The 25,587-nt window shown below is 38.1% G+C and overlaps 1 protein-coding gene and 1 long non-coding RNA gene across 8 annotated transcripts in view; one reads left to right on the plus strand and one right to left on the minus strand.

Annotated features, from left to right (window-relative positions):
- The window catches only part of NAA16 (N-alpha-acetyltransferase 16, NatA auxiliary subunit), a 65,158-nt gene that overhangs the window by 27,193 nt on the left and 12,378 nt on the right, over nt 1-25,587 (plus strand). For 6 of the 7 annotated variants that reach the window (XR_013446937.1, XM_036119156.2, XM_078070302.1 and 3 more), the window contains 4 exons: nt 15,520-15,592; nt 17,937-18,106; nt 18,462-18,614; nt 23,358-23,486. Coding sequence is in view for 6 of the 7 variants with exons in the window: in XM_036119156.2 (XP_035975049.1) it covers nt 15,520-15,592; nt 17,937-18,106; nt 18,462-18,614; nt 23,358-23,486 (525 nt within the window). In the remaining variant the exon portion in view is untranslated. Of the gene's footprint in view, nt 1-15,519; nt 15,593-17,936; nt 18,107-18,461; nt 18,615-23,357; nt 23,487-25,587 lie in introns of those variants that run through there. The other variant, XM_078070304.1, reaches the window with a different exon arrangement.
- LOC118552696 (uncharacterized) lies at nt 884-1,598 on the minus strand. Its single transcript, XR_013446936.1, has 2 exons — nt 1,052-1,598; nt 884-1,003 (listed from the first exon to the last, which is right to left on the minus strand). It is a non-coding gene; the product is annotated as an uncharacterized LOC118552696 (long non-coding RNA).

Here is a 25,587-nt window from a genome sequence, read left to right on the forward strand (position 1 = left end):
AATTTCTCTTAAGCTGAAATGGTGTAAAGTTTGAAGAGCAATTAGCATTAATTTATATGGAAAATTTCTTGAACATTAATTTATATTTGAAAAATTTTTGAAATTCCCAGACCCAAAAAATACCTCTCTTTGGCTTTTCTGATGTCTGAGGACACATCTTGCTAACAGGTAAACAAAATAAATCGAGATAAAGCACGGATGCTCACAGATACGGTCCACATCTATGGTGCCTTGATGCCGAGTGGCCTTCCTGGGGGACTGAGCTTGCGGTGTCCCCCTCGCTGCCTCTGTAAGGGCTCACTGCAAAACAGATGCTGAGCACTGTTTTCACTTTTTGCCTTTTTTTGTGAAAACAGAAGTACCAATATCGGTCTTTGGCAAAAGTGAAGTGGGGTCACGTGAGGCGTGAGCTTTTGAAAAGCCCGGGACACCTGTACTGCTTTTGTAACGACATCTTGCAGCAGCGGCCGACTACAGTGGTCTTCAACGGATTTGTTCCTCTTAGGCCACTGAGCCTTCACAGGCTGTCGGTTTTCACAAGGGGCACAGACTTTTTTTTTTGTGAAAGATTTTATTTATTTATTTGACACAGAGAGAGCACACAAGCAACGGGAGAGGGAGGAGCAGGCTCCTCGCTGAGCAGGGAGACAGATGTGGGGCTCTATCCCAGGACCCCAGGATCACGACCCCAAGGCAGACGCTTAACTGACCTAGCCACCCAGCCGCCCCATACTTTTCTTTTTTTAAAATCCCTTGGGTATTGACCCCAAATTACCATCCTAGAGATGTAAAACATTTGTTGGTATTTTATACAGCATGGAAATTGCATTTTATAAGAAGGCACTGAGAATGTATTAATTTATATAGGAAGCTTTGATATCTCTTTAGTGTTATTTTTTTTCTCTTTTTATTTTTATTTGCATTTATTCTGCAGAATTTACTCCCAGGCCATAAGTTTTTGTTTCTTCAGTTTCTTCTGGGATATCTTTTTCTTCTGTGCAACCTCCTCTTCTGGTTTAGGAACAATCTGCTCTTTTTCAGTAAGTGCAACCTCCTCTTCTGGTTTAGGAACAATCTGCTCTTTTTCAGTAAGGATCATCTCAGTGTGGCAGGGAGAGCTCATGTATGGGTTAATCCGACCATGAGCCCTGTACGTTCTATGCCGCATCTTGGGGGCTTTGTTCACCTGGATGTGCTCAATGACCAGAGAATCAACATCTAAACCCTTAAGTTCAGCATTACTCTCTGCATTTTTAAGCATGTGCAGTAAAAATTCAGCACTCTTCTTGGGCCACTGACCCTGTGTCCAGCCCCACTGTTTGGCCTGGGCACACCTACCAACTCCACCATTGTAGCGACGGAATGGTACACACTGCTTCTGTAAAGTGACGTCTTTCACATACTTGGTGGCTTTTCGGATATGCATACCCTTGATGGCCTGGGCAGTTTCACGTGTGTTCTTAAAGTGACTACGAAGATTTGAACCTCTTGATGTACATGATTTCGTAGGGTTTTCTGGGTCAAGCGAATAGTGAACCATTTTCAGAGGTCACCTCAGGTTGCTTAGGGAAAGAGGAAGAGCAGTGGCTCCTGGGAGAATTCATCTCCTTAGTGTTATTTTTAAGCATGGAATAGGAATGTTTACCAAGTGCTTTTGAGAACTGAAACTGCAGAAAATTGAGTTCAGGTTATCAGAACTTAGTATGGTAAGAAAAAATGTACAAGCATGGGAAGTGCTTTTCAAATAATTTTGGCCACATATATTTGCCACTTCTTCTAAGGGTGTTTTAAAATTGACTTCTAACCAGTAGTCAGTCTTTTAGCTAAACACTGCATTTTAACTCTGGAGGAACTATTTAGAAGAGATTAAGGCTGATAAACAATTGTGGTTTCATAAACTTCCAAGTCTTAAAGAATGATCCATGTTAGGTAGCATGAAAATAAAATAATCTTTTGAAGTAAGCCCAGGATATAGTACAATTGTAAAAAAGTATTTTATTTTATTTTTTTAAGATTTTATTTATTTATTTATTTGAGAGAGAGAGAATGAGAGAGAGCACATGAGAGGGGAGAGGGTCAGAGGGAGAAGCAGACTCCCCACCGAGCAGGGAGCCCGACGCGGGACTCGATCCAGGCACTCCAGGATCATGACCTGAGCCGAAGGCAGCCGCCCAACCAACTGAGCCAACCAGGCGCCCTAAAAAAGTATTTTAAAAATGTCTGCAGCATTTTAAATTTTGAATATGCAATTTAGAAGCATGGAGAGCATTTTTTATGTAATTCCTATCAAGGTTTTTCCCCTGTGAATTTATTTGTGGTGTCTATATGTAGCTGTAATAATTTTGACCATAAAGTTTTGTTTTTCCTTTCCCCCCCTTGCAAGTTCATAAGCATTTTATGTGTTACTGTGTAGTCTTCTTATGTGTTACTGTATAGTCTTCATTATCTTCCTTTTTGATGACTGCAGAGTCATATCTCCATTGTTGAACTTCGGTTTTCCAAGCTTTCACTGTTAAAAAAAATTATAAATATCTTTGAACACATAGCTTTACTCAGGATTATTTCCTTCTCACAAATTCTCAGAATAAATTAATGGGTAAAAGGTATGTATGTTTTGTGGTTCTCAGTAAATACTGGTACTTTGATTTCTATGAGGTTGTAGACACCAATTTGTATTATCACTAGCAGTGTATGTGTGTGAAACGTTCACTGTATCCTGACCAGCATTAGATACTCTTAAATATTTTCCCTTCTGTTTGCTTTTCCATGGATATAGTTGTTTTTTTTTAACATAAAGAGGTTAAAAATGTAATATAACTGGGTTTGTTGATCTTTGTTTCCTTTTTTTTTTTTAAGATTTTATTTATTCATTTGAGACACAGAGATACAGAGAGAGAGAGAGAGAGCATGAGCAGGGAGAGAGGCAGAGGAAGAGGGAGAAGCAGGCTCCCCGCTGAGCCAGGAGCCTGATGTGGGGCTCCATCCCAGGACCTTGGGATCATGACCTGAGCCAAAGGCAGACACTTAACCATCTGAGCCACCCAGGCGCCCCTGATCTTTGTTTCTATTATGGAAGTTCATCTGTTGTTCTAGAAACAGTTTGGAAGGTCCTCTTCCTTTGGGCAGTATTTCTCAAGTTGCAATGAAGGAGGGGATTTTGTCCCTCAAGGGACCATTTTGCAACGTCTGGAGGCATTTTTATTATTACCATATTTTTATTATTACCAGCCCAACTATGCTACTGATACCAAACGGGTAGAGGCCAGGGATGCTGCTAAACATTCTACAATGCAAAGGACAGCTCCCCACAGCAAAGAATTCCATTATTGAAAAAATATTGTTAAAGTGATCTGCAGATTCAAAGCAATGCCAGTAAAATACCAGCTGGTTTCTTACAGAAACTGAAAAGCTGATTCTAAAATTCATATTAAAATAAAAGGAATCCTGAAGTGTCAAAAGAATCTTGAAAAAGAACAAACTAGAAAGATTCATACTTCACTTCCTAATTTCAACTTATCCCAAAGCTACAGTAATCAAGATATTGACCTGTTGGGCTAGATAATTTGTTATGTGGGACTGTCTCTAGCATTATAGGATATTTAGCAGTGTCCTTGGCCTCTACAAACTAGATACCAATAGCTTCCCCTCAGTATTTTTGTTCTTGTTAATAGCTTTATTGAGATATATATCTACCTACTTGAAGTGTACAATTCAGTGATTTTTTAAATATATTCAGAGTTTTGTAGCACTCACCACAGTGTAATTTTAGAAAATTTTCATCACCCCACAAAGAAATCCCATCCCCTCTAACATTAAACAACCATTAGTCTACTTTATTTTCTGTGGATTTGTCCTTTCTGGGCTTTCATACAAATGGAATAATACAATATGTGGCCTTTCATTCTCTAGTGTTTTTTACTTAGCATGATATTTTCATCGATGTGGTAGCGTGAATGACTACTTCATTCTTTTTTATCACCAAATAATATTCCATTGTATGGCTATACCACATTTTAGCAGTCGATGGACACATTGGTTGTTTCTACCTTTTAGTTATTACGACTAATGCTGCTGTGGATATTTGTGTGCAAGTTTTTATGTGTACATTTTCTTAAGATTTTATTTATTTATGTGAGAGAGAGAGCACACATGAGCAGGGGGACAGACAGAGGGAGAGGGACAAGCAGACTCCCTGCTGAGGGGGGAGCCCAACACGGGGCTCAATCCCAGGACCCTGGGATCATGACCTGAGCCGAAGGCAGATACTTAACTGACTGGGCCACCCAGGCGCCCCTACATGTACATTTTCATTTCTCTTAATACCCAGGAATGGAATTGCTAGTTCAAATGGTAACTCTGTGTTTACACTTTAAAAAGACTGCCACATTGTTTTCCAAAGTGGCTGTACCATTTTACATTCCCACAAGCAGTATATGAGGATTCTGATTTCTACCTATCCTCACCAATAATCCACTTGTTATTATTTGGCATTTGATTATAGCCATCCTAGTGAGTGTAAAGTTGTCTCTCGTGGTTTTGGTTAGCATTTCCCTGATGACCAATGATGTTGAACAGCTTTTCATGTGCTTATTGGCCATTTGTAAATCTTCTTTGGAGAAATGTCCATTCAGATCCGTTGGGTTAGTTGTCTTTTTATTATTAAGTTGTAAGAATGCTTTGTATATTCTAGATATATGTCCCTTATCAGATAAATGATTTGGAAATATTTTCTACCATTCTGTGGGTTTTCTTTTCACTTTCTTGAAAGTATTCTTTGATGACAAAACTTAATTTTTATGAAGTCCAGTTTATCTTTTTTCCCTTTTGTTGCTTAAGCTTTTGTGTCATATTTAAGAAACCATTTCAAATCTAGGGTCATGAAGATTTACACATATTTACTAAGAGTTTTATATTTTTAGTTCTTTCATTGAGATCTCTGATCCATTTTGAGTTCATTTTTGTATATGGTGTGAGTCAGGAGTCATGCTTTTGCATGTGACTATCCAGTTTCCCAGCACCATTTATTGAAAAGATTCTTCTTTCTCCATTGAAAGGTCTTGGCAGTTTTGTTTTTTTTTTTTTTAAAGATTGTATTTATTCATTTGAGACAGAGAGAATGAGAGAGAGAGAGCGCACATGAGAGGGGGGAGGGTCAGAGGGAGAAGCAGACTCCCTGCCAAGCAGGGAGCCCGATGCGGGACTCGATCCAGGGACTCCAGGATCATGACCTGAGCCGAAGGCAGTCGCTTAACCAACTGAGCCACCCAGGCGCCCGGTCTTGGCAGTTTTGTTGGAAAATAAATGGACCATAATGAGGGTTCATCTCTGGACTCTCAGTCTTATTCCACTAATCTATATGTGTGTCCTTATATTAGTACCACACTATCTTGATTACTGTAACTTTGGGATAAGTTGAAATTAGGAGGTGAAGTATGAATCTTTCTAGTTTGTTCTTTTTCAAGATTCTTTTGATGCTTCAGGATTCCTTTTATTTTAATTTTAATTTTAGAATCAGCTTTTCAGTTTCTGTAAGAAACCAGCTGGAATTTTATAGGAATTGCTTTGAATCTGTAGAACACTTTTAACAATATTAAGTTTTTCAGTCTATGAACGTTGGATGTCTTTCCATTTATTCATTATCATCTTTAATTTCTTTCAACAATATTTTGTAGATTTCAGTATACAAGTCTTGTACATCTTTTGTAAAATTTACTCCTAAGTATTTTATTTTTTCTAATGCTATTCTAGTGGAATTATTTTCTTAATTTTATTTCAGATTGCTATTGCTAGTATATAAAATACAGTTGATTTTTATATATTGATCTAGTATTCTGTAGCCTTGCTGAACTTGCTTATTAGTTTATTATTTATTGTTGATAGTGGGTATAATGGATTTCTTAGGGTTTTTTTTTTTTTTTTAAGATTTATATGTTTGTTTTAGAGACAAGAGTGAGCACGCGCAAATGGGGAAGGGGCAGAGGGACAGAATCTTCAAGCAGATTCCACGCTGAGCATGGAGCCCTGCATGGGGCCCAGTTCCACAACCCATGAGATCCTGACCTGACTGAAACCAAGAGTCAGATGCTCTACTGACTGAGCCACCCAGGTGCCCCCTGCTCTTCCTTTTCCTTAGGTTTTTATGTGCAAGATCATGTCACCTGCAAGTAGGAAGTTTTATTTCTTCCTTTCCATTTTGTATTCTTTTAGTTTCATTTTCTTGACTAATTGCCCTCGCTAGAACCTCCAGTACACTGTTGTCTATAGAGTGGACATCTCTGTCTTGTTCCTGATCTTAGGAGAAAGCATCTAGTCTTTCTCCATAAAATATTCTGGTAACCATGGATTCTTTATATATGCCCTTTATAATGTTGAAGAAGTTCCTTTCTCTTCCTAGTTCACTGAGTGTTTTTATCATGAAAGTGTGTTGGATTTTGTCAAATATTTTTTCTTTGTCTATTAAGATGATTGTGTGTGTGTGTTATTCTCTTGCTAGCTATGATATATTACATGAATTGATTTTCAGATGTAAAAGCAACCTTGCATTGCTGGGATAAAACCCCCTTGGTCATGGTGTATAATTCTTTTTATATATTGCTGGGTTCAATTTGCTAGTATTTTATTGAGGATTTTTTTGGTCTATTCCATAGATGTACTGATCTGTAGTTTTCTTGTGAGGTTTTTGTCTGGTTTTGGTATCTCAGGGTAATAAAGGCCTTATAATGAGTTGGGAAGTGTTTCCTCCTCTTCTTCTTCTTTTTGAAGAGTTTGTGAAAAATTGGTGGTGTTATTAAGTATTTGACAGAATTTACCAGTGAAGCCATCTGGGCCTGGACTTTTCTTTGTGGGTAGTTTTTGATTACCTATTAGAATTCTTTACTTGTTATTGGTTAATTTGTATTTTTTATTTCCTCCTGACTTGGCTTCTGAAATTTGTGTTTCTAGAAATTTGTCCATTTCCTCTCAGTTACCCAGTATTGGCATGCAGTTGTTCCTCATATTCTTTTATCATCATAGTAATGTCTCCTATTTCATTTTCAATTTTAATAATTTGAGTCTTTTTTTTGTTTTCTTGGTCAGTCTGCTAAAGGTTTGCTAATTTTGTTGATCTTTTCAGAGAGCCAAGTTGAGTTTGTTGACCCCTTTTTTGCTTCATTAATTTTGACTCTCATCTTTTTTTACATCCTTACTTCTGCTTATTTTAAGTTTTTTTTTTTCAGTGTCTTTTTCCTAACATGTTCTGTACTTTTGTCTTTTACTTTGCTGATTTAATGACTGAGAAAAATAGGTTTTCTCTAACAGTAGAGATCTGTATTTGCACAGAAAGCTAATTAATACAATCAGTTATTATTTAATTTTAGCTCAACTGTCAAGACTATATAGTCCGTATAATTCTTTGTGTTTTTAGTGTCCTGAAGGAACCAGAATGACTTAAGAGGAGGTACAGATTAATTTTGGACTTCCTTTTTCACCTATAATGGAAAGTATTTTCTCAATTTTTTCTCTAGCCATTCACTGTGTCAGACTCTTGAGTGAAGACAGTGAATCATCATTAAGATTTGTGTAGGTTGGGGCGCCTGAGTGGCTCAGTCGTTAAGCGTCTGCCTTCGGCTCAGGTCATGATCCCAGGGTCCTGGGATCGAGCCCCGCATCGGGCTCCCTGCTCCGCGGGAAGCCTGCTTCTCCCTCTCCCACTCCCCCTGCTTGTGTTCCCTCTCTCGTGTCTCTCTCTGTCAAATAAATAAATAAAATCTTTAAAAAAAAAAAAAAAGATTTGTGTAGGTTGTTATAGGTCCATTTGATACCACTGAAGCTGGACATCAGTGCACAAATGCACTGAATATGAGTAACTTAAAACAACATGGAAATTGAGTACTTGATGAGACTCTGAGTGGATGAAGCATCAGATGTCTCAACAAAAAATATATGGGTATCCATACACAGGAAGGGAAGGTAGGCTGTTTCCCAGAAGACCCTTCTTTCCCGTCTTAAATCTGCCCATACTATGAAAATATTCCAAGATCCTTACTCATTTAAAGAATTTATGGGGCTATGTGTGTCCTTTAGAAACTGGAGACAGTGGGCACAAAGAGAAAACTTGGCCTCTTGTTGAGTGAAAAGAGAATCATCATGAACTTCAATGGAAGATTTTTATGAGAAGTAATGAATCATTTGGTTGTTGTGGCTTGGGGAATATCTGTCATTTGTTGGTAGGGGTGGTGGGTAGACTGGATTTTAATCCTGGAATGCATTATCTGTAAGGTATCTTTGGTTCTTTCTTTATTCTTAAGTAACTCAGGCAGGTGTAAAATTGAGTTAACACATGTCTTCTAATTCAGCTGTGAAGGTAAATTAGAAAAAAAAGAAGCTGAATAGCATTATAAAAATAATAGGATTCTGTCATCAGTATAATATTTATGGTCCAGTAAAATTCTAAATTAAAATGCTTTATTTCATATTTACTTTCGGAAAACTGGAAGGTTTTTAGAAGGTGATATGGGGCGTAATTACCAAGGAAAGCAAGTTTGATTTGTATCAGGGCAATATGAAGGAATTTTTTTCTTAGATGCTCTAAGTAATGGAAGGAGCTACATTAAGAATATATGTATCTTTGTGAGAATTACAGATTTCTTTTTTTTTTTAAGATTTTATTTATTTGTTAGAGCGCGTGGGTGAGAGAGTGAGCGAGAGTACAAGCAGGGGGAGCTGCAGGCAGAGGGAGAAGCAGACTCCCTGCTGAGCAAGGAGCCCGATGCGGGACTCGATCTCAGGACCCTGGGATCATGACCTGAGCCGAAGGCAGCCGCTTAACCGACTGAGCCGCCCAGGCGACCCTGAGAATTACAGATTTCTTACTAAAAGGCAAAAAAAAGGAGTCAACAATCCCTATTTTTTTTTTTTAAGATTTTATTTATTTATTTGTCAGAGAAGAGTGCACGCACAAGCAGGGGGAGCGGCAGGCAGAGGGAGAAGCAGGCTCCCCACGGAGCAAGGAGCCCGATGTGGGACTCGATCCCAGGACTCTGGAATCACGACCTGAGCTGAAGGCAGATGCTTAACCGACTGAGCCACCCAGGCATCCCAACAATCCCAATCTTTAAAGATTCCAAAAGCATTATTTGCAGTGGTAACAGTATCTGAGAACTCCCCAGCCAGTACTTTTGAGACATTCTGATCAATAGTAAATGATAATTATAATTATGTGCATGAATGAGTTTTTTGTTTGTTTAAAAAGAGTTTTAAATTTGGGGAGAGGAAAATAAAAGCAAGTGCTTTTCCTACCTAGGAAGACATCACAGTATAGTATAATGTCTCCTGACATGCATTTATTAATCTCCCTCATGATTTTTACCAAATCGAGGTAACACTGATAGTATTATTTATTTACTTCATACTTTTCACTAAATTTGATTGCTTTTTTGTTTTTCATAAAACCATGGGTTTGTGCTGATATATTTTTTATAACACACAGAAAGTAAAAATAAAACTTAAATTACAGTTGTTGAATTAATTATAATCATCTTGTATTCTACCATATGCACCACACTTTGGGAAATACTGGTGTGGGGTAAAGAGCATTGTTTTGGAATCAGGCCTGGTTTGGAATCCTGATTCCATCACTCTTTGCCTGGGTAATCATCTGAGTGTTTTTCTGGATCTTAAAGTTGAGAAAAGACATACTTAAAGCTTGGTATGTATTTTAATTAAATGATAAAATTTGTAAAGTGCTTGTTGATTTAAAGAAGATGTTCAAGAACTGGTCCTTCTCTTACTACCCCATCCTAACACCTCATCTCTGCAGGAAATCACTTAATTTTAACGTTGTAGTTCTTAGACAACTTATCTCTGTGACTAGCTCCTTCCAAACCAAAATCGTCACTACCAATCATACGTTTATTGGAAATTAATCTAGCAGTTTTGGTCCTTGTTGATAAACTATTGTGCTTAGTTTTTTAATTTGGATAAAAACCAAAAAATTTCAGTAGCTTTTGTGTTGCAGTAACTATTTTAGACATGTGATTTGTATGTGTATGTAAAAAATCTGTATTGTGCAAAATTGTGTATTGGATATGGCGTTATAGAACTTTGTTTTTAAGGTTAATAATTCTTTTAACTCACATAAGAAAAGCAGGTTAAGGGCCATATTTTAGGAAATTATAGTAGTCACAGTATTTGCTCAGGTTAGATTTTATTAGCAAAAATAAAGCTGCTTCAATCCTGATCAGATATTTAAATCAAAAGAAGGTGATTGAACTTGGAAATTTTTCAGTTCATAAAAAATTTTGGCTTTATAATTTTAAGATGTCCATTTTGAGGCTTTAAGTTTTTATTGTGATCTTAGATAATGAACTCAAGTGGATTGGATTTCTTGATTTTAAATGGCAGTGGCAAAATACTATTTTCAAGAAAAATATCCATTACATATTAAGTTTTATAAAAAAAGAGTTGAGTTTACTTCCTCATTGAGATATAAAGCGTAAGTAAACTTGAAATGGGTCCTTATATCTGAATAAAATTCTTTAGACTAATTTCATAGACAAATTTGGAAAATTAATTGTTCACTTAATTACTAAGTTAGTGATTAAAATACAAATTTTTTAGATTAAAGAAGTATGCCTAATGAATCAGGATTGCTGGTGTTCTCCACACTTTTTTTATTTAGGAGATTTCATGTGGACTTTCCATTATCTTGATTTTTTTTCTTTAATCAGATTTTATTGTGAAGTCATGAAGCTGGAGATCTGTTTCATTCAGTAGTTTTCATATTCCTTTATGAAGAATTATGTGTAACTTCAGTGTATGTTTTATTGTACTTTTTAAATTATTAAAACACATATGTTTTACCCTAGAAATTCAGATACACCTTTACCTAAAACCTGCTCTAGCTGCAGTTTTTGTGACTACCAGTAGATGGCATTGTAAGTTCGTGAAAAAATAATTGCCTCCATAAAGTAAACAACTTGAATACTGAATTCTAAGCCTGGAAAGTTTCAAAGTTACAGATATCCTTTTTTTTTTTTTTTTTAAGATTTTATTTATTTATTTGAGAGAGAGAGAGAGCGAGAGCAGGAACACAAGCGGGGGGAGTGGGAGCGGGAGAAGCATGCTTCGCGCGGAGCAGAGAGCCCGAAAAGGGGCTCGATCCCAGGACCCTGGGACCATGACCTGAGCCGAAGGCAGGCGCTTAACGACTGAGCCACCCAGGCGCCCCAAAGTTACAGATATTCTAAGTGAGATTAATGGAATGGGATTGGTCATGGTGGGCTAAAAATGTCTGTTACCTTTAATTTTTTCTTATATCAAAAGTTGGTGGGTTTTTTTGGGTAACATTTATATCAGTTTGCAATCTCTAGTGTGTATCTGAATTAACAGGAAAGCTTGCTAAAAACAGATTGCTGGGCCCAGAGTTTGATTCTGTAAATCTGGGGTTTGGTACCAAAATTTGTATCTGACAAATTACCAGGTGATGCTAATGCTAACATTAATGATGTTAGTAGTCTGAGGAGCACACTTTAAGAACCACAGGTTGGTTGGTTGGTTTTTTTATTGTGGTAAAATGCAGTTAACATAAAGTTTACTGTCTTATGATTTTAAATGCACAGTTCATTGGTATTGAATATGTTCACATTATTATGCAGTCATCACCACCATCCATCCCTGGAACTCTTTCCATCTTCTAGAACTAAAACTCTATACTCATTAAACAGTCACTTCCCACTTTCCCCTTCTCTGGGCCCCTGGAAACCGTCATACTTCTGTCGCTATGATTTTGAGTACTCCAAGTACCTCATATAAGTGGAATCATAGCATTTTGTCTTTTTGTGACTGGCTTATTTCACGTAGCATGATGTGTTCCAGGTTCACCCGTGTCGTAGCATATTGCAGAATTGCCTTCCCTTTTAAGGCTAATACTGCCTTGTGTGTATACACCACGTACTGTTTATCCCTTCATCCACCAGTGGACATTTAGGTCGCTTTCACATTTTGGCTGTTCTAATGTTGCTGTGAACACGAGTGTACAAATATCTCTTCAGCACCCTGCTTCCACTTCTTTTGGGTATATGCCCAGAAGTGGAATTGCTGGACCATTTGGTGATTCTATTTATAGTTTTTTGAGGAACTGACCATACTGTTTTCCAGAGTGACTATACCCTTTGTGTTCCCATCAAAGTTGTTTTCTGTTTTTTTGATAGTAGCCATTTTCCTGGGTGTGAGGTGCTATCTCCTTTTAGTTTTGGTTTGCATTTTCATGATGATTAGTGGTGGTGTGCATCTTTTCACATGCTGATTGTCCATTCTTATATCTTCTTTGGAAAAATGTCTATTCAAGTACTTGACCCATTTTTGAAGTGTGTTGTGTTTTTGTTACTGAGTTTTAGGAGTTTTCTATATATTCTAGCTATTAGTCCCTTATCCAATTTGCACATATCTTCTCCCGTTCTGTGGGTTTCTTTCTTTTTTACTCTGTGTAGTGCCTTTTTTTTTTTTAAAGATTTTATTTATTTATTTGACAGAGAGAGAGACAGCAAGAGAGGGAACACAAGCAGGGGGAGTGGGAGAGGGAGACAGGCTTCCTGCTGAGCAGGGAGCCTGACGTGGAGCTCCATCCCAGGACCCTGGGATCACGACTGAGCCGAAGGCAGACGCTTAACCACTGAGCCACCCAGGCACCCCTCTGTGTAGTGCCTTTTGATGCACAAAATTTTAAATTTTCATGAAGTCCAATTTGTCTTTTTTTTCTTTTGTAACATGCCTTTGGTGTCGTCTCCGAGAAATCATTGTATCCATTGTCATCAAGCTTCTGTCCTATGTTTTCTCTAAGAGTTTTATTTTTTTAGGTCCTTCATTTAGGTTCTTTATTCATTTTGAGTTAATTTTTATGTGTGGTATTAGATAAGGGTCCAGCTTCATTCTATTGCATATGGATATCCAGTTTTCCCAGCACCATTTGGGAAAAGACTGTCTGTCCCCATTGAGTGGTCTTGGCACCTGTGTCAAAAATCCTTTGACCACATATGTGAGGGTTTATTTCTGGGCTGTTTGTTACATTCCAGTAGTCCCTATGTCAGTCTGGGCTGTTTGTTATATTCCAGTAGTCCCTATGTCAGTCTTTATGCCATTATCACACTGTTTTGATTACTATACTATAACTTACTGTAGTAAGTTTTGAAATTTGGAGTGTGAGTCCTCTAGTTTTGTTCTTTAACAAATTGTTCTCGCTATTTTGGGTTCCTTGAGAGTCCATGTGAATTTTAGGATGGGCTTTTCTATTTCTGCAAAAAAAAACCCAGAAACAAAAACACACACAAAAAAACATTATTGGGATTTTGATAGTGATCACATTGAAGCTGTACATCTCTTTGGGTAGTATTGACATTAAAAAATTTTTTTATTGAAGTATAGTTGACAAGAATTGACATTTTAATAATATTAAATGTTCCAATCCATGAACATGGGATGTGTTTCCGTTTACTTGTGTCTTCCAGCCATATTTTGTAGTTTTCATTATACAAGTCATTCACTTCCTTGGTTAAGTTGATTCCTAAGTATTTTATTCTTTTTGATGCTATTGTGAATGTATAGAAATACATTGTTCCTGTATAGAAATACAACTGGTTTTTGTGTGTTGTCACACACAAAATGTATAGAAATACATTGTTCCTGTATAGAAATACAACTGGTTTTTGTGTGTTGACTTTGTATCCTGTTACTTTGGTGAATTCATTTGTTAGTTTTAACAGTTTTTTGTTGTTTTTGGAATTGTTAGGGGTTTTTTTTTTTTTGAGGTAGGGGAGGGGCAGACAGAGACTCTTAAGCAGGTTCCACACTCAGCACGGAGCCTGACTCAGTGCTCGATCCCAGGACCCTGAGATCATGACCTGAGCTGAAACCAAGAGTCAGACACTTAACTGAGCCACCCTGGTACCCCAGAATTGTTAGGGGTTCTACAAGTAAGGTCCTATAATTTGCAGACAGAGATCATTTTACATTTTCCATGCTCTGGCTGATTTAATGGGCACACTTGGTGTTTTGTGCACTAAAACTGATCAGGGATAGTTTCCTGTCCTGCTCTTAGTCTCTAGTCTTAATGTATCCCTGTGAGTCCAGGAGAATTGCCCATTAGTTATAAATGTTCCGTGTCTCATCCGCTCATTGATATACCAAGTAGTTAGAAGCCACTTTCTGGAGCCTTGTTGCTTGGGTTAAATTCTGGCTCCACCATGGTACACTTTCAGCTTATTTTTATTTTCCTTTCACCTGTAAGATCAAGTTAATAATAGTGCACACCTCATAGGGTTCTTCTGAGGTGAGTTAATACAAGTAAAGTACCTAAAACAGTGCCCTGTCGGGTTGACTAGTTACTAAAATTATTACTTTAATACATGTAAAGCACTTACAACAGTTACTGGCTTCTTATTGTCGATCCCGTCTGGTATGTTCCTTTTGTCTGGTGGTATTAGTGGCACCCCAAGTTGTAAAACTAGAAAACTTTAAAATTGTCACTATTAAAATAATACTCCATTGGTCAAATACTATTAGAAGTTTTAATGGATTTCCTTCACTTTTAAAACCTTTACTCTTTTTTTTTTTTTAAAGATTTTATTTACTTGAGAGAGAAAGAATGAGTGAGACAGAGCACAAGAAGGGGAGGGTCAGAGGGAGCAGCAGGCTCCCTGCTCAGCCGAGAGCCCGATGCGGGACTCGACCCGGGACTCAACCCGGGACTCCGAGATTACAACCTGGGCCGAGGGCAGATGCTTAACCACCTGAGCCACCCAGGCGCCCTAAACCTTACTGTTTGGAAGTTCACAAATGAGATAGTTATTATTTTCCAGCTCATTCTGAGCAGTTAACATCAATAGGCATTTAAAACCAGTTGTATGATAGAAGCTGTTCTTTTCTTGCACTTCGGATCCGTGTCACGTTTTGTTTGCCATCTTCAGAGCAGAGCAGAGTTAACAGTGTGGCTCATCGTGTTTCCGTCCGACGTGAGGGGGCGTTGAAATGCACATCTGTTCATCAAAATGGTCACTAAAAGTAAAGGGAGTGTAAACATCCAGTTTAGAGTTTACTTAACCTTTTCCATGGAATCACTATGTCATTTGGATCATTTCTCTTGACTTTTTTGTTATGAGTAAGTAGCTTTAGAAAATCTGAATATATAATGGTTTACAATTTCCCAATGTAACAGTGAGAAGCAAAAGGCAAATAAACTATTGGCAAAAAAAAAGGTTTTGTAGTAATTTTTGTCCTTCAAAAACTCAAACCTCCTTATTGGGATGAGAAATTAATGAGATTCTGTTTTACTATTAATAAAACAGTATATTTTCTGTGTTTTTTTGCTTTCCCCTCACACAGTGGGGACCCGGGGGAGGGTGGGGGGAGAACAGACACCCTAGTAGTTTAATTTGTAGTCCTGAAATAACCTCTGCATTGTTTCCAAATCTAGTGTACTCCACAGTAAATACCAATACCCTCAATAAAATATTTTAAAATTTTAAAACTATGTTTCTTTAACAGATTTCTGTAATCCAGGAGCTTGTTACGAATTACGAAGCCTCTCTTAAAACGTGTGACTTTTTTAGCCCTTATGGTAAGTTTAAATTGATTGAATTGGAATTTGATTACTCATTTCAATCTAGTTTTTAAAACTAGCTTATATTTTATGTATGTGCTACATGATACCTGTTTAATAGTTTTTGGATTAGTGAATGAAATGAGAAGAGCGCTTTCAATCTTAATTTAAATTTTCCATCATCTTGTGAGGTGGGAGTTAACTCTGTTTTAACATGAGTGAACAGACATGAGAGGTTGAGTGGCTTGCTAAGATCATACAGTTAGTTTATATTGAAACCTATTTTTCCCAAATTCCTACTTCTCTGTTCTTTCTATTCTTTTATTACTTTAAATTCTGTATGATTTGGTCCTTTGTTTCTCTCTTTATAGGGAAATATGTAAATCAAGGCATCTTAGTTTAGAAAACATTCTAGGATGCTTTCAGTCTTGCAGATGGTAACTTTAGTCTGAGTTCTTCATGTGTCTTTTACATGTTATTGCCCTTTTGTTTTTGTTAGTTTGAAACAAACTTCATAATAGCAGACACAGAAGTAGATAGGAGAATGAACCCTTGTGTCCCCATCACCCAGCCTCTGTGGCCAACATTTTGCCAGGCCTATCTGAAGTTATCTTCTGTCTACTTTCTTGGGTATTTTTAAAGCAGACATCCTGTTTTACCTGTCAGTGCTTCAGCGTGCATCTCTAACTGTTTAAAACACTTACACAGAAGATGCAACCATGGTGCTATCTCACACAAATTAACACTCATATCATGATATCTAACACCCAATCCACATGCAAGTTTCCCCAGTTACCTCAAAAAATGTCTCTGTATAATTGGCTCATTTGGTTCCAACAAAGGTCTAGACTTTACGTTTGGTTATGTCTCTGACAGTCTTTTAAGCTTGAGCAGTAACCTCCTGTCCCATTAAAAAAAAAAACAAAATGCTATTTGTTGAAAGGTCATTTGTCTTATGGAACGTTCCATATTATGGATTTGGCTGATTGCTTTCTCCTGGTATCATTTAATATATTTTGCTCTCCATATTTCCTGTAAACTTAGATTTACAGGCTTGATTAGATCCAGGTTTTTTGTGAATACTTACGTGATGCTTTGTACTTCCTGTTGTCTCACATCTGGAGCCAGAAGACATTCTGGTTGTTTCTCTTTGTGATGTTATGATTGATCCGGGTTCAGACGTGGTCAGCCTGATCTGCTGGTTAAAAAGTTCCTCTTACCTGATGATTTTGGCAGTCCCTGAGGACCGTTGCCTCAATCCCTTATTTCATTCGAGTCATTTTTTCCCCTGCATTTAATAACTAGAATTCTTCTTATAAAGAACTTGCCCTCATCAAATATTCGGTTCCCCTGCAATATGGTTTATATAAAAGGAACAGGATAGGGGCGCCTGGGTGGCTTAGTCGTTAAGTGTCTGCCTTTGGCTCAGGTCATGATCCCGGGGTCCTGGGATCGAGCCCCGCATCGGGCTCCCTGCTCAGCGGGAAGCCTGTTTCTCCCTCTCCCACTCCCCTGCTTGTGTTCCTTCTCTCGCTGTGTCTCTGTCAAATAACTAAATAAAATCTTTAAAAAAAAAAAGGAACAAGATAAATGCTTGTCTCTTTCCCTCATTTATTATTTGTTTTAATTTATGCTAATTTCTGTGTTTACATTGTTCTTTCATTTGATTAGCTAGTCTAGGAAACCTGTTTTTTTCCTGTGGTGTGGGTAAATTCTCCTTTCTCCTCTTTCTACCTAATTTCAGACCTGTATGTCTTCCCTGCTGAAATCCATTTTGAGAGCTTGGTATTTCTTGATCTACTCTCCTGTAGCTCAAGGTTCAGAGTGGGGACCAGGATAGAGCTCAGCTGGCTGTGGGTGACTGCTTTCATCCCATAGTAGGGTTCACTCCATCTTGTCAGGAAGGTCTCTTCATACCCTTCAACTTTGGCTTCCCCTGATGTAGCGTTGAGACCTAGGAAATGCAAAGCCCTGGCCTGTGTGGGTGTCTCGCAGTGGTTGTTAGGGACTTCTCTTCACCCAGCTCTTTCCCCTGACTTTTCCTGGGCCTGCTGCCTTATATTCTCCAGGGAATTCATAGAGTTAGACCGATTGACCTCTTTCCTCCAGGACGGTTTCTTCGGAGTGACGTAGGGGTTAGAAGCCTGTGAAACCAGCATCTTGTTTCTCTGCCTGGCTTCTGCTATTTGAACTTTATGGCATGAAGTCGTACCTTTCTCTTTTGAAATTGATCGTTTTTCTGTGTTTTTACTGCTTATTCTTATAATAATTATTAATTTCATCATGCGTTGAGGGAGAAAGTATGTGATTTGCTTTACTTTGCCTTCTTCTCTATAGTAATGTTATATTTGTTTGATTGCAGAGAATGGGGAGAAGGAACCCCCGACAACACTGCTCTGGGTTCAGTATTTCCTGGCACAGCACTTTGATAAACTTGGGCAGTATTCTTTGGCTTTGGATTATATTAATGCTGCAATTGCTAGTACTCCAACTCTAATAGAATTATTCTATATGAAAGCAAAAATTTACAAGGTAAAATCTTAGTCGTGTTTTTCAATAGTTGATGAATTTGACACTTTAAGAATCCCTGGAGTTTTTTTTATATTTAAAATAACTTCTAGGGTACCCTGATAATCTATTTCTAACACTAATAATCCTAGGGAGTTTTATGTTACATAGTGGTATAATCAGTGTATTAATCAGTGGTAATCCCTTGATACATCTCTTAGTAAATGTGAATTGTAATTTATCTGAAGATTTCTAGATATATTTGATAGAAATGGTACCAAATTTCTAGTTTGTCTTTATCAACTTTTTCTATTCATATTTACCCATAATCTCTTAGTCATAAATACTGTGGTTTCTTTAATACTTTCATTTCTTAAAGCATATAGGTAATCTCAAAGAAGCTGCAAAGTGGATGGATGAAGCACAGTCTTTGGACACAGCTGATAGATTCATCAATTCGAAATGTGCAAAGTATATGCTTCGAGCAAATATGATAAAAGAAGCAGAGGAAATGTGCTCCAAGTTCACAAGGGTAGGAAATACCATTCGTGAGCATGTACTTTTCTGAGTTAGTAAAATTAAATTTCAGCTCTATGATGATTTGTGAAGTTTGCCACTAAAATTCAAAAGAGTTCATTTTTTGTTACTATTTGTATGAATCCCATCTAGGTCGAGTCCTGAGTATGGTTTCTTCCTGTGGTTGAGTGTGTGTGTGCTTCTGGTGGCAGATGGTTGGAAGACAGTACTAGGAACAGAATACCTTTATACACAAACAAGCAATATGCCAGACTTTGGTGCTTATGTGTAATATTCAGTTTACAACTTTTTTGTCTCATTAGTAACTTGTGGCAGCTTTTTAATTTCTCTTTTACAGTTGTTTCAGAACTGCTCATAGAATTCTTTCTATGTAGAACTAACATTTGTGGGGGCGCCCTGGGTGGCTCAGTCGGTTAAGGGTTCAACTGTTGGTTTCGGCTCAGGTCATGATCTCAGGGTCGTGAGATCAAGCCCCACGTCAGACTCCACTCTCTGCAGAGTCTGCTTGAGATTCTCTCTCTCTCTGCCCCTCCCCCTACTCGCGTGCGCATGCTCTCTCCCTCTCAAATAAATAAATCTTTTTTTAAAAAAAAAGGACTAACATTTGTGGACTATAGTCTCTGGCATTTTAGAATTTAAATTCTCCAAAATTGTTGGGCTAAACATCTATTCCTTTCCTTTCCCTCCTTCACCATTCTTACATATCTTTTACCACGTGGACTTTCTATCTTGTTATGAAAATAATAAGTTTATGGTTAAAAATATATGTAGACTAGGGGCACTTGGGTGGCTCAGTCATTAAGCATCTGCCTTTGGCTCAGGTCATGATCCTGGGGCCTTGGGATCGAGTCCCGCATCGGGCTCCCTGCTCGGCGGGAAGCCTGCTTCTCCCTCTCCCACTCCCCCTGCTTGTGTTCCCTCTCTCACTGTGTCTGTCTCTGTCAAATAAATAAATAAATAAATAAATAAGTCTTTAAAAAAAAAAAAATATATATATATGTAGACTAATGGAACAGGTAAGGTCAGAAACAGATTCACGCATATTTGGAAACTTGGTATATAGCCAGAGGTGCTTTCAGAATCAGAGCTGGAAAGACATTGCTGACACAATGAGTTATTTGTATTGACAAAAATAAAATGACATTCTTCTAGTGCACATAAATCAGTTGCATCTTGATTAAAGAAAGCATTGTAATTCATCTTTAGAGTTTGAGGTAGGAAACATTTCTTAAGGCACTGAAAACCTTAAGTGTAAGAGTAAAATTAATATATTTGACCATATTAAAATTAAAGTTCACCTATAACAAAAATAACCATAAGCAAAATAAGAAGGTAGGCCATAGAATTGGAGAAGGTATTTCCAGTCCATATGATGGAATAAGAATTTATAAAGACTCCACAAAGAATTCACTGAAATAGTTATTTAATACACATTGAATGTGACTTTGAGGCATAATGAGGAAACCATGTTTCCAAGTGTAATTTCCTACTTTTAATGAAGATACTTGGGAATAAATAATTTTTACCTACAAGTGCACATTACATACACAGTGGAGGGCTTTAGTGCTGGTGTTTGTGAGTAAGTGATTTTAGATGAAAGTAAGTTGGTACTGTGCCCTGTGATACTAAGGTATTCCTGATATAGTCCCAGCGTACCACCTTCCTTAAATGTTAACTAGGTTCTGGTTGTGTCAGGGTGTTTATAAAAACCTCTTGTAATTTAGAAGTCACAGAATAGCTTGAGCTTTTATTGTGAAAATTTAACTACTTAGAAGAATGTCATAGAAACAAAAATACACTAAACCTCAATAAGAGAAAGACAAGAGAAACATGGGCAAAGCATGTGAATAGTTGGTTCACAGAAGTGGAAAATGGAATGAATGGCCAAAAAAGTTGCTTTCATTAGTAATCAGGGAAACAGTAAGATCTCATTTTGTACTATCAAAGTGGCGTAAATTTAAGTCTGGTGTTAGTAGGTATTGATAAATAATCTGTCATATATGCAGATACCTCACATATATACATATATGTTATATATATGAAATACATGTTATGTGTGTATTTATTAGAGAGAGACAACAAATGGTATATAGGTAGTAGCCTTTTATGAACATTTAAATGTGTGATATATTTGTGTGTGTATGTGTATATATCTGTGTACACACAGATATATGTGTATATATGTGTGTGTATATATATATATTTCACTCATTTAAATTTTCATTAAAGGCTACTACCTATAGACCATTTGTTGACTCTTGCTCATCATAAAAATGGCTTTTTCTTCTGAACCTGCCTGAATTCTACTTTCTCATATTTAGAGTAATGCAAATAATTTGTATACCATTTGTAAGGGGAAATAGAAAGTAGCTTTAACAGTTACTAAGCACTGAGCTAAGTACTTTATATCCATAATCTCACTTAATCCTACCAGTCCTCTGATATCATTAGTCCCATGTTACAGTTTGTGTGTTTTTTTTTTAAAGATGTTATTTATTTGACAGAGAGAGACACAACGAGAGGGGGAACACAAGCAGGGGGGGGTGGGAGAGGGAGAAGCAGGCTTCCTGCTGAGCAGGGAGCCCGATGCGGGGCTCGATCCCAGGACCCTGGGACCATGACCCGAGCTGAAGGCAGACGCTCAATGACTGAGCCACCCAGGTGCCCTAGTCCCATGTTATAGTTAAGAAAATATTTAGAGTGATCAGGTACTGTGCCAGCTGGAGATCAGCCAGCTAGTCATTCATTTTGGAGCCAGGATTCTAGCTTAGGGGTCTCTGACACTAAAACCCATGTTTTAGAATTGTAATAGGAGCAGAAACTGCACTGACTAATGTTTCTGAAATTCACATGCCGCAGGATCAACAGATGCAAAATGGTAGATGTATTGTGGGGGAAAAGCATTAGCAAGAATGATGGGTATCAGGTTAGGAGAAAGAAAAATAAAATGAGGAAAATCATGATAGTGTTTATGTTCACGTAGCACTGAACCATGTGTTGGCATTTTGCAGCAAGGTGATCGAGGCTCTGAAGGGGTCACATAGTACATAGTGCTGGGGCTAACACGCTTCCATGCCCTTCGCACTGCAGCACAGTTTTGGAGATGGGAAGACGGTACAAGAATAGATGTAAAAGCAGCAGTGTTTATGCAGAAGAGAACCACCTGGAAGGCCAGAGTGGAGATGAGAAGGAAAGTGCAAGTAAAACGAGTCTACAGAACTTAAGTTGAATAAGTCCAGTGATTTTAAAAACCAACATGCACATGTGCACCCCAAGCCACACTCAGCCAGGATGTGTCTGAAAAGGCACCACAGAATGAGGAAGAAGGGGAAGGGTTGGCTGTTTGAGGAGAGGAGTCTCTGAAATCTGTGGTCCAGCTGGCTTGTCAGAATTGCGTCTGGTCATCTACTCTTGACAAGTTGTCCTGCTGGATGGAGAGCTGCTTCTGTTGGGCCAGCCTCGTTCCTTGGCCAGGCGTGTCCGTAATGGTGGTGGATAGCCCTCTGAGCCAGAGGAGGAAGACTGCTAACCTTCAACAGTCACTTCACGTCTGATTATAAGTGATTCTCTCTGATGGTAATAAGTCAGTGAAGTGGCACATTTCCTTCTTGCAGATTTTCCACAGGTTTTTTAGAGTTTTTGTACAGAGTTGCTGATGCAAGCTGGGCAGTTCTAGTTAGGAAAGATTTTCAAATGAAAAATAATGTAGATTTCTTACAAAAATATGTAGTTATCAAAAAATGGAAAATATATACAACCATAAGGAAGAAATAGCATACACCTATAATTCCATTTACTGAGAGATAACCAGTTTTTATACTTTTAATGAGAATGCTGAAAATTGAACTGGTCACCCAAAAATGAGTGTGAAAAAGAACTGAAGACTGAAATTATTTATGTACATGTACCTTTATCATCTTCCCTGGTGGGGCACATAAAATATATTTGAAATAACTCTTGTAAATTGTGACAAAGCTTCAGTGGCCCTCCATTGAAACTAGGTACTTTAGGTCTTACACTCTGCTCAGAATTCTCATTGAACCCGAGTTAACAAGTATTCTTCACAAATACCCTTATTTGGCTTCGTCGGTCACTGCAAATGAGAGGAGCTGGCATGGAACAGGAAGCAGACACATGGGCATGAAGAAAGTATCAGCCGATAGCCTAGGATGAAGGGAGGAGACTGGGACCCTGGAAAGCAGGCTTGGAACTATTCCTAACAGATTCAGCAATAATGGGTGTACATCACAGTGACCCTGAGCCATCAAGGAAAAGCTAAACAGCGTCTGCTTAAAAAGAAGATAGGCAATGCTTCATAGGATAATGGTTCATTCATTCATTAAGTAGGCTTCACGCCCGGCATGGAGCCCAACACAGGGCTTGAACTCAACCCTGAGATCAAGACGTGAGCTGAGATCAAGAGTCAGACACTTCACCAACTGAGCCACCAGGCGCCCCTGTCTTAAATAGTTTAAATAAAAGTTTTGGTGTTCAAAAACTTAGCTTCAGCCATCTGATGTCTTTTCTGGGTAGAGTGTTGAATACCCTGACAGAGCTGGGTAAATTAAGACGTTATGTAATTTCGAATCAGCAGGAGCCTTTGGAAGCACCCTGAGATATTTGTTTATTGCTATTTATTGTCATAATAATACTTGTAGCCATAGTCGTAAAAGAGAAAATGAGGTTTTTAGGATCGTTTATTGTTTGCTTCCCATATTTATGAATGCTTCCTTTTCAGGAAGGAACATCTGCCATGGAAAATCTAAATGAAATGCAGTGTATGTGGTTTCAAACCGAATGCATTTTGGCTTACCAGCGTTTGGGGAGATACGGGGATGCCTTGAAAAAATGCCACGAAGTAGAAAGGGTAAGTTGTAGAATTTTGACTTTATTTTTCTCCTGTAAGGTGACGAAAAAAGCAGGTTGATTTCTACATGGGATCATCTACCTGTTCTAACTACTTTGGAAACTTCATTGTGAAAAAAAAATCTGGATCTTTAGCCTTTCAGACATTCAGAAGTTGTGAACAAACAGATGACTGCTTTTTTGATCCTCAGATGGTTATGATTGTGACATGTCTACATAATTTGGTCTGCGGGAAGAAGGAAAAGATTGATTTATCAAGCCATTATTGCTGTTATTAACATATATTCAGAATTTGTATTTCGTAATCGGGCCATTGTTTGATTTCATCACTAGCCCAGCAGGACACACAAGCTGATGGCCACCTCTTTCCCCTTTACGTCAGGATCTGCTCTGTAGTCAGCCTCTCTCCAGTTTGTCTTCCCAGGATATTTGTTCTCTTCGAACAGCAGTCTGTGGCTGCTTTGCAGGCTTATTGTATTACTTGCTGTTAGGATTATGTGTGATGTGCCTTAGTTGAGGGGACTTTTCTTTTCCTTTGTGTGAATTTTGTTTTCCTGTTCTTTGTCATCTCTGAAGCACTCTCCTTCCAAATGGACAACAGGAGGAAAAGAGCCACAAAAGCGCGCCTGAGGCAGTCCTCAGCAGCCCTCAGTTGGGGGCTCAGTCGGCACCACTGCTCCCATGCTGACGCAGTCAGGTGAGCCTGATGTCTGCACTCGGCAGTCACTTTGGCCTTTTTCCCGTGTGAAACTTCTGACGTGACCCAGGAGAAAGGCTCAGTCTTAGGGGGTGGCTTTTGCTGGGAACTGGAACGAGGATTCTGCCTGAGCCCTTTCAGAAATAACCTAGTCTGTTTGTTTGGGGGTTTCTTTGTTTTCTTTTTAAGCCTGGGCTTGATGGCTCTATCTCTGGGGAAAATCCTCATCTTCTCCTTGAAAGATAGAAAGCCCTCAGATGATACGTGAAATATTGAGGCAATATCCGAGCCTTCTCGTTTAAATCCGGCTCTTATTTCTGTGATAAAACCCTAGATCACGAGCTTGTTTCAGCACTCCTAGATGACTAGCACTTCAAACACATTCTTCTTGTTATTGAGGAAAGATAACATTCGTATGAACCAGGACGTTCTCGGTGAACAATAGATTATTTCCTGAATGAAGAAGATACTTATGGATCAGTAATTCCACTATGACCATAGCTAGAAATTTATCACATTTTCTGTGAAAGTGAAATTTGCACATCCTTAGGATCATTATATCTCCAGCTTCAGCCCCACTCCTCCTAACATTAATGACTACATATTCCTTTGTAATATTTACTGAGGATTGTTAGAATATGATGAATAGCTGTTCCATTACTACGTTTCATTTAGATTATACTCTCCCTTAAATTTATAGTGATGTTGGCTGAGTAACATGAAATAAAATTCTGTAATGTCAGATCAACTATGTCTTAGTTCAAGAAATATGATTTGACTGGTAGAAAGCATTTTTGAAGAAAAAAAATATAGAAAATCATGACTATCAGAGATTAAAATACGGCAGAAATTGTCACCTTCTGTTCATGTTACATAATTATTGCTAGAAACTTTACTGTTTTTATTTCGGATTTGTTAGTGCTTGAGGAGAGAAAGAACTAGACACAGATAAAAAAAAAAAAAAAAAAAAGGAGCTGGGGCGCCTGGGTGGCTCAGTCGTTAAGCGTCTGCTCTCGGCTCAGGTCGTGATCCCAGGGTCCTGTGATGGAGCCCTGTGTCGGGCTCCCTGCTCTGGTCTCCCTGCTCGGTGAGAAGCCTGCTTCTCCCTCTCCCACTCCTCCTGCTTGTGTTCCCTCTCTTGCTGTCTCTCTCTGTCAAATAAGTAAATAAAATCTTAAAAAAAAAAGGGGAGCCTATTCTTATGCCACTTGTAAGCTAGTCTTTTATAGTGAGTAATTCATAGTAAAAGTAAGGCTTAACTCTACTAGTGGTTTTATGTAGAAATGTGAATGCTTAGTACAAATAGGGTGATTAAATATTTATTGGCTGATTAATGCTAAAATTCATTTCTAATAAAATTAACATCTAAAAGAATTCTTAATGTAATTTGTAAGGATTTAAGAGT

Source organism: Halichoerus grypus, chromosome 4, assembly GCF_964656455.1.
Source record: "Halichoerus grypus chromosome 4, mHalGry1.hap1.1, whole genome shotgun sequence".
Classification (NCBI taxonomy): domain Eukaryota; kingdom Metazoa; phylum Chordata; class Mammalia; order Carnivora; family Phocidae; genus Halichoerus; species Halichoerus grypus.